Here is a 12,049-nt window from a genome sequence, read left to right as displayed (position 1 = left end):
ATTACAAAAGAGACGTGATTGCGTGCGTATGACGGATATCGGTATCGCATTGGTTAGAATACGAGAAACTAAGAAAATCTACAATATAAATATTTATCTAATGACTCTAGCAATTACCTAATGACATAAGCAGTAACTGATGTCGCAATGAACATGAAGGGATGATTAATCTTACCGAGCATTAACTTAAAATCTATCGCTGAGGCTTACAAAAGGTCCGCACGCAGAATGCCATGACACCAGAGAAAGAGAGAGAGAGAGAGAGAGAGAGAGAGAGAGAGAGAGAAAGGAAAACCGGAAAAAAAAAATTAATTCGAGTGCCGCAATTAACGCTTGTAACACCACAAGCATATTGCGATTACAGGTTTTGGGCCATCATGTCCTCTCTCAGGTTTCTCTCTGCTCTGACCACGTTCAGAAAATCAAAAATAGAAAAGTTACCTTTACTTACAAACATTCACAAAGCTTTTCAAGGATTACTCAGGGCATTCCTCAACGCACCTTACTCGCGACTGAAATAGAGTTTATTCGTCATGCACAGAGACGTATTTTTCATATGAGTTCTGTAAGTTTTTGTAAATTACCGCTATGCAACGATACGAATTTTATCTTTCATAAAATCGTTAATGCTTATAATAAGATGTCACAATCTCATGTCACTTTTGTATTGAGGAATTTCAGGAAATAATGTTTCTTATCATAAAATTAATGAAATTTAAATGTTAGTCTATCATACAAGTTTCCAATATCATTTGAAAATATAAAAATACTACTAATGTCGCTGGCATTACAGTAGTATTACTACTGATACGCAATAGTGTCAATTTTGAGCCAGTAGTGTTACTACTGTAGTAGTATATGACGAGAGAGAGCGACATATGACGCAACATAGAACTACTTCCAGTAATTGTAATATAAAAAATTTATTAAAATAAAAAATACACACACACACACACACACAAACAGTACTGGCAAAAATTATATCATCTTTTGGTTTTTTGAGTATAACTTTCGTCAAAGAGTATCAAATACGCTCAAAATTTTACAATAGATACCTGATGGTAGATGCACTTTGTACATGAAGTGTAATGAAATTTGACAATGTTACGCCATGATTTTTGAATTTTTTTATTGATTTTGGCAAAATCGCACTTTTGCACTTTCTTTGTTTTTCATCACAGCCATTGTTCTTATGGTTTTAACCTAATTTTGACAGTAAATTTAGTATTTCACATTATGGCAAAAACCCGTGGTGCTCGAGATATAGACGAACGACAGCAGAATGCTATCATAGAAGGTCGCAAACAAAGACGAACGCACGAGGAGCTTGCACAACAATTTGGCATTTTTAAATCGGCGGTAAACAAATTGCTGAAGCGTTGGAAGGCCCAGGGACATTATATATATATCAAGAAGAAGAAAACCGGGCGATCGCGTTGTACTTCTTTTGTCATTGATCGCAATATCCTCCGTATATCCCGCAGCAATCCACGTTTCACGGCATCAAATATTGAAAGACATCAAAGAAATATTAATTTCTGGTGAGTCTGGTCCAACCATATGGACCATATGTTATCGTCTGCAGGTCGCAGGACTACATGGACGACGACCCATAAAGAAGCCATTTATTTCCGCCAAGAACGGGAAGGTGCAAGTGGCGAAAGCTCATTTTAATTGGACACCTCAGCAGTGGTCCTTTGTCGTCTGGAGCGACAAAAGTAAGTTTTTGTTATTTGGTACTGATGGAATAACATGAATTCGTCGTCCTAAAGCTTCGATCCCAAGTACCAACTTCTTACAATGAAACACGGAGGTGGTTCGATCATAGGATACTTTCTCTGCAAAGGGAATAGATCCTCTTTATAGGATCGACGACAAAATGGATCAAAAAGTATACATAGACATCCTTGAGAATGTGATGCTTCCGTATGCAAAGCGTTTCCTTGGTCGTGGCTTTATATATTAGCAAGACAATGATCCAAAGCATTGCGCGGCTAAAGTACGGAAGTAGTTTCGGCAGCATCGAGTAACTTTTCTAGAGTGGCCAAGCCAATCGCCCGACCTAAATATCATCGAACCGTTGTGAGATGAACTCCAGAAATGTTTAGTAAGTAAGCGAGCTACAAATACGGCCGAAAAATTCGGCCAATTGGAGGAAGAGTGGAAGAAGATCTCTCAGTCGACAATTGACGCACTTATTGATTCCATGCCCAGACGCTGTAATCGATTCCAAGGGTTTTACTACAAAATATTAGAGTTGTACAATCTAAATTATGAATTTTTTGTTCGTTTTGAAGACATTTATTTTCATTATAGTAATTAAAAATTTATTATGAAATTTGACATATTTTAGAGATTTTAAATAAAATTAATTTTTCATTAGTTATTTTTATTATTTGATGAAAAGTTATTTGTCCAATAAACTATATCTATTATTAAAACATATTACAATTTGATAGAAATCTGTACAGTTTAAAAAAAATTATGCTTAAAAAACCAAAAGGTAATATAATTTTTGCCGGTACTGTATATTATATTATACAGTACCGTACATTATACAGTACATTATACATTATTTATATGTATATATATATATATATTGGGTCATCTAAAAAGTATCCGCGGTTTTTTGTCACTAGATGTGTGTTGATGGTCATATATCTAATGACAAAGTACCGCGGATACTTTTTAGATGATCCAATATATATGTGTTCCTATAATAAGAATTAGGACAGACAGAAATCTAAGAGAGGACATGATGGTCCAAAACCTGTAACCGTAAAATGCTTGTGGCTGCTGTGCCCAATGTGGCGATCTAGTGACAAAAAACCGCGGATACTTTTTAGATGACCCAATACATGAATAAAGTCACTAGATCTATAAAGTATCACCAGAGAGAAACCTGAGAATGGCTATCCGGGCCTTTTTTCTGTAATGCTTCTAAATCTTCGTACACTAGCGGCACTAATGTCCATTTTCGCCACCCGCCGTCTCGTCGATAAAATCATATTGTCGAAAATGAACGATTGTGATATATCACAAATTATAGAGATGTGAAGATATATATATATATATTGAGTCATCTAAAAAGTATCCGCGGTTTTTTGTCACTAGATCGCCACATTGGGCACAGCAGCCACAAGCATTTTACGGTTACAGGTTTTGGGCCATCATGTCCTCTCTTAGATTTCTCTCTGTCCTAATTCTTATTATAGGAACGCATATATATTTACACACATATATACTAGATGTGTGTTGATGGTCATATATCTAGTGACAAAGTACCGCGGATACTTTTTAGATGACCCTATATATATATATATATATATATTAGGTGTACAAATAACTTTCCGCCGTTTTTTATCAAAAATTAAGCATTTATTGTGAAAGAACGATACATAATGTTTTATTGAAAGTATTGTCCATCGCTAGCCACTACTTTTGCTCATCTTTCTGGTAACATACGGATACCATTGGAAGAACGCTTCATCTTTTGAGGCTATCCAATTATCGATCCAATTTTTGATATCTTCATATGATGTGAAGTGCTGCTCAGACAGGCCATGCGCCATCGATCGAAATAGATGGTAATCGGAAGGGGCAATGTCTGGTGAATACGGCGGGTGGGGTAGAACTTCCCAATTGAGTTTCCATGTAGGTTTTGACCGGCGCCGCAACATGTGGTCGAGCATTATCATGCAGGAGAATAATTTTGTCATGCCTGGAGTAGTAGTGGGCGCGTTTTTCCTTGAGTGCTCGGCTCAATCTCATCAATTGTGTTCGGTAGAGAGCCCCAATAACGGTTTCGTTCGGTTTGAGCAACTCATAATACACAACACCAAGCTGATCCCACCAAATACACAACATGAGTTTTTTTCCATGAATATTCGGCTTGGTTGTCGATGTTGAAGCATGGCCAGGTGATCCTCATTTCCTCTTTTTTGGGTTATCATAGTGGATCCATTTTTCATCACCAGTGACTATACGATGTAAAAAACCCTTTCGTTTATGCCTGACAAGCAGCATTTCACATATGGAAAATCGGCGTTCAACGTTTCTCGGCTTCAGTTCATATGGAACCCAATTCCCTTGCTTTTGAATCATTCCAAATGATTTCAAACGATGTGAAATTACTTGTTGAGTCGCTCCTAATGTAAATGCAAGTTCTTTTTGCGTTTGGCACGAATCTTCATTCAATAATGCTTCCAATTCCGCGTCTTCGTACACTTTCGGCCTTCCGCTACGTTCTTTGTCTTCGACGTCAAATTCATCATTCTTAAATTTTTGAAACCATTCACGACAACTTCTCTCACTTAAGGCAGCATCACCATATGCTTCTACAAGCAATCGATGAACCTCAGCTGCAGATTTCTTCAAATTAAAGAAGTAAATCAAAAAGTTCCCGCAAATGACACTTATTCGGCTCAAAACTCGGCATTTTCGCACAAAAAAAAATATATGATGCTGATACAAAATCGCTAGTATTTCAAGGTTATGTTGTTGACAGATGTCCAACCTTACGATATAATGTTTTACATCAGACAATTTTAACCATAGCTCACTAGTGGCGCCGTCTTTTGTCAAACGGCGGAAATTTATTTGTATACCTAATACACACACACATATATATATATATATATATATATATATATATATATATATATATTGGGTCATCTAAAAAGTATCCGCGGTTTTTAGATGACCCAATAGCTTGCTCACCAAGCGATTGGTTTTTATTTATAGATCCATGAGTAAGAACCAATCACTTTGAGAACAAGCTGCGTTCCAAAACTTCTATCGACAACAAAAATTCCATCGAAGATAAAATATTGCAATTTTTCTGTGATCAATTGTACATATCACAATATAACTAGTAAGATAGATACGACTTCATATCGGTACCTTTGATCTCCGTGTTGCCAGACACGTAAGCATCCGCTATGTTAACATTAAAAAATCCAGTAGTGGGAGTCTCTAAACGTTTTCAATGATTGTCGCTATCGTTAACTTCATTCCTTATGATTTAAAGTTTAAAAATCTATTGTTTATTTATATGTAATAATGTAGTCACGTTATTATCGCATTGGTTAATACTGCACGTAATATAACTTTTCCTTATTTTATTTATTTTTTCATGTATTTAAAACAGCTTTTACAAACTGTCTTTTTCTTTGTATACAATACATATGGGATGCGTGTGATCATAAACTTGTTCTTTTGAAAAAAGAAATTGCATTGCACCTTTTTTGTGACTGGCTGTACGTTGCACGTCAGCGGTACTTATAAAACTTGTCCAGGAATGTCCCTGGCCAAATTACAAATTTTTCCTTACTTCAATAACCGACGGGGCACTGGAACTGCAGGGACCGCCCCTGACATCTTCTCCCCACCTCACGTGCCCTACCAGCATGGAGGGGCACCTTTTTCCTGAAAGCGTTCGGGTTCTAAAAACAGGACTTGCTCTCTCTCGCGAGCAGCGTTTTAAGGAGTTAGTTCAAAACCTCCCGGGATCAGGTCTGGTCGAAGAGAAACGATCTCTTCCAGAGTATCGTGATTTCTAGTTTAATTCCTAAATTCTACTCGCGTGAGCAATCCAATCTAATTATAGGTACATCTTATTTAACCTTCCTAGTTAACCGCATCTAATTATTAGTTATAACATAAGTCTGGATATGTGTGTAGCAACTGCAGAAGTTATAAAATACACTAATTACTTTTGAGCAATTATAAGTACGTATATATAATAATATTTGACGAAACCTCTCCTTTTACAATAAACGCCGCCGCGCGTATACGTTTATCGTTTAACTTGGAGATCGTGTGTGTGAACGAGCGGACTCAGCGCCGGCCAATCATCGAGCACCTACAAGGAGCCTGACCAACCGGAGTCCAGACTGAGCCGCGTGTCCCGCACCACGGACCGAACCACCAGCAAGATTCATGAAGGGATTACCGTAGGTTTCTTCTTAACCGAAAGGACGCGCAACTCTCGATTTGTTACCCGCCATTGGTCCCCGGTTTGTCCAGGTATCAATTACCAACGGTTGGACCTTGGGACGTAACAACGTTACTGTTATCTTGCATTTCATTGGCTCAAAACAAAAGCTGCGCAGTCATATCTGCGCGGACCAGCATTTTTTCGCGAGTGTCCCTACTTGTTATACTGCGGTACAGTCATGAATAAAAAGATTGCAACACTTTTTTTTCGATGAGTTTCGGAATATAGCTTACTCACTGAGCGATTGGTTCTTATTTGTCGATCTATGAACCAATTACTCGGTGAGCAAGCTGCGTTCCAAAATCCATCGAAAAAAAAGTGTTGCAACCTTTTTGTTTCTGATCACGTATATCAGCTGGGGTACTTAATAATTTTTCAATGCTTTACCAATGAGAATATTTTATTTTAAAAATGACCAGTTAGCGATGCATGTGTGCAACATGCAATGTGTGCAATCGGAGTTTTCTTATTTTTATTATGCATTTAAATAGAATGGATGAAAAATCTTAGACCAATCGGAGAGAAGGTGGAGACCGCCAGACTCTGATTAGAGAGTCGCTAGCCTTCCATTCTTGGCTACATTCAGAAATATCACCTGGATGCCCTCGTGTATCATCTTATTCTTATTTAATATTGGATGAAGAAGGTTAAAACGATACAGGGACAATCGGGTAATATTTCCTAACGCAGCTCTTGAGGTCTGTTTTTTGTAATTGAACAAGTATACATTTTTGAACTTAAAGTGAGATAGTTATATTAGGTCATCTAAAAAGTATCCGCGGTACTTTGTCACTAGATATATGACCATCAACACACATCTAGTGACAAAAAACCGCGGATACTTTTTAGATGACCCAATATTTGTCGAAAGCGAGAAAGAGAGTTCTAGAGTAGTCTAGTGCAGGAACAGAAAGCAGACCATTCTTTATTCTATGGTTACTATTCTTTGGTTACAGACAAATAAGTGAAACAGAACTCGTATTGGGAAACGAGAAGAGTACATTCAGTGATGTTTTTCTCACGCGTTAATTTATAGCAAGTAATTCCAATTTTCTTTCCGTTTAAAGTTGTGCTTGTAACGATAAAATGGCATCACTTGCTCGCATTGGTATTATCAAACTCGGATATAATAACCTTGCTAGACAATTATGTAAGGTTAGTATTGACAGCGTTAACAGTTTTTATTTTTGACATCTAAACACATTTTAGGAAACGAACATATTGGTAATTAACCATTAATACGAAATTCATCATAAAAATCATTATATCTGTCCATGAAACTATAAAGAAAGTAAATACTTGAAGAAAGTAGTATTAAGTTCTCACACACTGGTTCTCACAAGTAAAATAATCTTTCTGTGATTCGCTGAATTTAAACTTGGTATATTTATAGAGTCGATAAAAATAATAGACACATTTTTTTATGTCAACAATCATGTAGATTGAAAGGTGCAAATTGCTTCTTATAGTGACAAACATGAATACTTAGTGCCTTGTATTTTATCTTACTATATCAGAGCTAATTGTGAATTTTGGAGGTAGATATAACAAGAGGTTTTTATATTTTCTAAAAGCAAATCCAGTGTAAAAATTATAGAATTCAAAATAGTGGATTCAATACGGTGACCTGTTGAATGTAAATTATAATATTGTTTGTTTTCGGAAGCTGTTCGGGATTGCTCCAAACAAATACAGCGTAATTGAAATGTATGTTTTTTTTTTAACAAGGAGAATCCAAAAAATGGATTTGTTGTTTTTACGTTACTTTTCACTTACATCAATTTTTTTATTTTTATGTTATATATTCTTTGCAGAAATAATATTCAAAGAAAAATTCTTGTACACATAAAGATTTAGCAAGCCAAGCACAGTTTACGACTGCTTTATTGGTACATAATGCACAGATAGCTTCTCAATTTTTGAAACAATAACTACTGGATTGTCAAAATCAAGTGATTTCTCTTGTAAGTATTGGATCCATTTTTGTACCACAATATTCAAATAAATGTATAAACTGCAGAAAGGATAACTGATTATTGAGTTATCCTTTCTGTGGTTTATAAATTTTAATATTATTTCAATATTCATGGTATAAAAGTAAATACTTATAAAACAATTACTTGATTTTGATACCATAGCTAAGAATTCATTCAGGTATTTTAGTAGATTTTGAAATAGAAAGCCATCTATCCTTATGCTGTTTAACACTAACTCAGTTAGTACATTGTGAATAATCACATCAAAAGAAACTAATTTATGTTGCAATTCTATTTCCATGTCATTCAATTTTTTAACTAATTAAAAGCTGTTCTTAATGTGGTTAAAATGCATCGAGAAATTTTAAAATACTTCAATGCTTATCACGAGAGATTAAAGTTTACTATGGAAGTTGGCGATGATGAAGTTAGACATTAGTTTCCCGAATGTTAGACATTAGTTTCCCGATCATTGATTGATAATGGAAGTATCAACCTGTATAAAAAATCAACTTGTACAAAAAACTGACTTGTATAAAAAAATTGATGAATTCAGGACGGTATCTAAACTTTAATTCTACTCAATTAATATCACTTAATAACAGAGTGAGTAATGTTTCCTTTCGTGTGTTGCATATTTGTCTTTGAATCGTTGAAAATGTATAATTTATATTAGTAAGTAATATGCACACAAATTGTGTTCCTTTTTTTATTTTAACAAGTAAGATAGCAATTGTTGTGAATTTTTTAAATAAATGTTTCATTTTTACAGTCCTTGCCTCCCAATCAGGTAAATTGAGTGAGGATGTTATAATAATTATTTCATGAATTCTATATTTATTATTATTATATAGGGCATCCCATTTTAATGTTCCATCCCAAATAATGTTTTTATTTTTGATCTTAAAAAAAAATGTTTCAGACAAAAGTTGCATGGCTTTGAGGGGGATTTTTCATTAAGTACTTTTCGAGTTATAAGACTTGTAAGTTACAGCACCGCCGGCATTAGCATTAAAAGGTGTCCGACCGACAGCTAAAACCTCTTTAATGTTGTTCAGGATCATGACTTGGATAATATTTGTCAAAATCAAAACCATTGGAGATTATTTTTCTTATTTTCATTTTTGCACTAAAAATTACATTTCTACGTAAAAATGAAAATAAGCGGTACAACCTCCAATGACCTTGATCTTGACAAATGTTATCCAAGTGATTTTGAACAACATTCAAGAGGTTTTAGCTGGCAGTCAGACATCTTGGATAATGCTAATGCCGGTGATGTTATAACTTGCAAGCTTTATAATTCGAAAAATATTTAATAAAAAATAATTCCATTATAGTGTCGAGGCAAGCTACAAGAATGTGCAAAAAGTAGGAGGTTTTATAAAAGGGGTTTCATATAAGAAATTGAAGGTAATGATCTTCAAGCAACTATTCAAGGTCAAACTAATGACACCATCTTATGTCCTCCTCAAAGGCATACAGCTTCTTTAAAACTGTTATTTTTTATTATTTTTTGAAACGGTGCATAATTGAGTCACAAAAAAACTTGCATAACTACCAAATTAATAGAATGTTATAAAATTGTTATACCTTTTGTTGTGGTAAAATAAGTGATTATTATGTGTAATAAATTCCTTTCGTTGTATCACAATACACAAATAAATCGTTATTTTCTACAAAAGCACTCGCATTAGTTCAATTTTGTTCCTCACTGTATATTACTCTAAATTATTGCATATTTTACACAGAAAGATATCTTTCTATTTAATTATAAAAGATTAATTTTTTATATATCAATTTTTTATATATTTATCAAATTTTTATATCTTTTGTATATAGGGTGTCCTATAATTCATCTGACAGAGCTCGTGGATAGAGCGGACTAAACTGAGACAGAAAGTTCTCTACTATTTTATAATTTTCGCAATGGTTAACGAAATATTAATCTCTAAAGATCATCGAATACGCGCTTCTGCCTAGCCTACTACTATCAAGTGTACGCCCATAGCTAGCTCGGCGCGCGGATCGTGGGGAGTAAAGATGATCCGACAAGCCTTGCAACATCGGAGGCTAAACTCAATAATTATGTACTTATTATTATCGGAATACTTAAACTGACTTTACCGATCCTATTGTTTTGAACCGACCGAGACACTATCGTACAAATCATAGCATTCGCTCATATCATTAGCGCTCCTTGTGTAAAAATGTCAAAAGGATACTAAATGCGTGGAATGTGGTCGACGACAATGACAATGACGTATCTGAATCTGAAAAGTTACAGATCCGGACTTTACGTCGCAATATTTTCGCTTATAGAATACGTAGAGAAAAAAATAGAAGCACGTAAAATACAATCGGAGTGTAAGCTATTGATTAAGTACTTAAAACTTGATCGGGACAATCGTTACTGAGATCAGATCTGACGCAATTCACCGGCTCGCGTAAAGGAGCATAGCAGCATCTCACGCCATGTTTTAGCACCGAGACATTACCGTGTCTCCAAATACAATTTTTTTTGCCTTATTGGATAAAGGATCTTTCCCAGCTAATGCTAAATATTCACAGAAAATTCGATTCGTATTATTGGGTAGAAATTAGTTCAGTCCGTTTTTTTGTGTTCAAAAATGCATTTATTTCAAGATAAAATGAATGAACAGATTAATTAAAGTATTGACTACTACTTTTTCCCATCTCTCAGGCAATTTTCGAATTTCATCTCGAAAAAATGACTCGTCTTTGGAGGCGATCCAATTTTGGAGTCAATTTTCGATTTCTGCGAAAGAAGTCAACCGGTGACGTGGTGCATCCTTCGGAACAATCAGTAATCAGAAGGAGCAATGTTCGGAGAATACAGCGGGTGCGGTAAAACATCCCATTTGAGCGTTTCCAAATATTTTTTTACGACTTTTGCGACATGAGGTCGAGCGTTATCATGAAGAAAAATAACTATCATGTCTTTGCTCGTATTCCGGCCGTTTTTTTTTCTCGCAATGCACGACTCAAACGAATCAATTGTGGATATCGATCGCCCGTAATGGAATCGCCAGGTTTCAACAACTCATAGTAAACAACACCCTTTTGGTCCCATCAGATACAGAGTATGATCTTCGAACCATGAATGTTCGGTTTTGGTGTTGATGTTGAGGTCGATGACAACGATTGACCGGGCTTAGCGTAGTATTTTTTCTTGGGGTTGTCGTAGAATATCCACTTCTCATCTCCAGTCACAATCCGATGCAAAAAACCTTTTCTTTGTTGTCTTTGAATCAGCTATTCGCAAGTGAAAAATCGCCTTTCAACGTCTCTCGGTTTCAGTTCATAAGACACCCAATTTCCTTGTTTTTGAATTATTTCCATGGCTCTCAATCGTGCAGAAACGGCTTGTTGAATTACTCCCAATAATTCTGCAAGCTCCTCTTGCGTTTGACTCTGATCTTCTTTAAATAATGCCTCTAATTTTTTGTCTTCGAATTTTTTTGGCTGTCCAGAGCGAGGCTTGTCTTCAACGCTGAAATCTCCATCCTTGAAACGTCGAAAGGCCATTTCCTACATTTATCAGTTGGAGCAGTGTCACCATAAACTTCGACAAGCATTCGATGGGCTTCAGCTGCACTTTTCTTCCAATTCCAGCAGAAAATTAGAACCTCCCGCAAATGCTGGTTAACACAAAATTCGACATTTCAAACACAATAAAAATTAAGGTTTTTGTATGAAACTCAAAGCGATATAAACTGAATATTATTAGCAGATGTCTAACCTCTCTGAAAACGTCAAAATCAGCTGTCACTATGAACCATTCACAACAGCCGGAGCCATCTTTTGGAAAACGGACCGAACTAATTTGTACTCCCAATAATTGTAGAAATTATACAGGTACTTGTAAAAGTTTTACATTAAACCAATAACTGTAGGAAGAATACTAAATCACTTTATTCAATAAACAAATAAAAAATTATTTTTAAATTGCACAACATATAAAGGCTTTTTAATTTGTAGAAAATTATATTGGCATCTTCCTCAATTAGATTAATTATCTCACTTTCGGAATTTTGTTCATTATCAGAATTTT

The 12,049-nt window shown here is 35.3% G+C and overlaps 1 protein-coding gene across 3 annotated transcripts in view; it reads left to right on the top strand.

Moving 5' to 3' along the window:
• The first annotated feature begins 6,865 nt into the window (after window positions 1-6,865).
• Window positions 6,866-12,049, top strand: part of ND-42 (NADH dehydrogenase (ubiquinone) subunit ND-42) — a 44,062-nt gene continuing 38,878 nt past the window's right edge. Inside the window, exons 1-2 of one of the 3 annotated variants that reach the window (XM_087408045.1) lie at window positions 6,866-7,153; window positions 10,679-10,837. In XM_087408045.1, the coding sequence (XP_087264171.1) occupies window positions 7,085-7,153; window positions 10,679-10,837 (228 nt within the window). In that variant the 5' untranslated portion in view covers window positions 6,866-7,084. The remainder of the gene's footprint in view (window positions 7,154-10,678; window positions 10,838-12,049) is intronic. The other 2 variants (XM_087408044.1, XM_011052643.2) reach the window with 2 other exon arrangements.

Source organism: Acromyrmex echinatior, chromosome 7 (genome assembly GCF_024713525.1).
Source record: "Acromyrmex echinatior isolate Ae372 chromosome 7, ASM2471352v2, whole genome shotgun sequence".
Lineage (NCBI taxonomy): Eukaryota > Metazoa > Arthropoda > Insecta > Hymenoptera > Formicidae > Acromyrmex > Acromyrmex echinatior.
The sequence above is the reverse complement of the archived record's forward strand: the minus strand, read 5'-3'. Positions and strand labels throughout refer to the sequence as shown.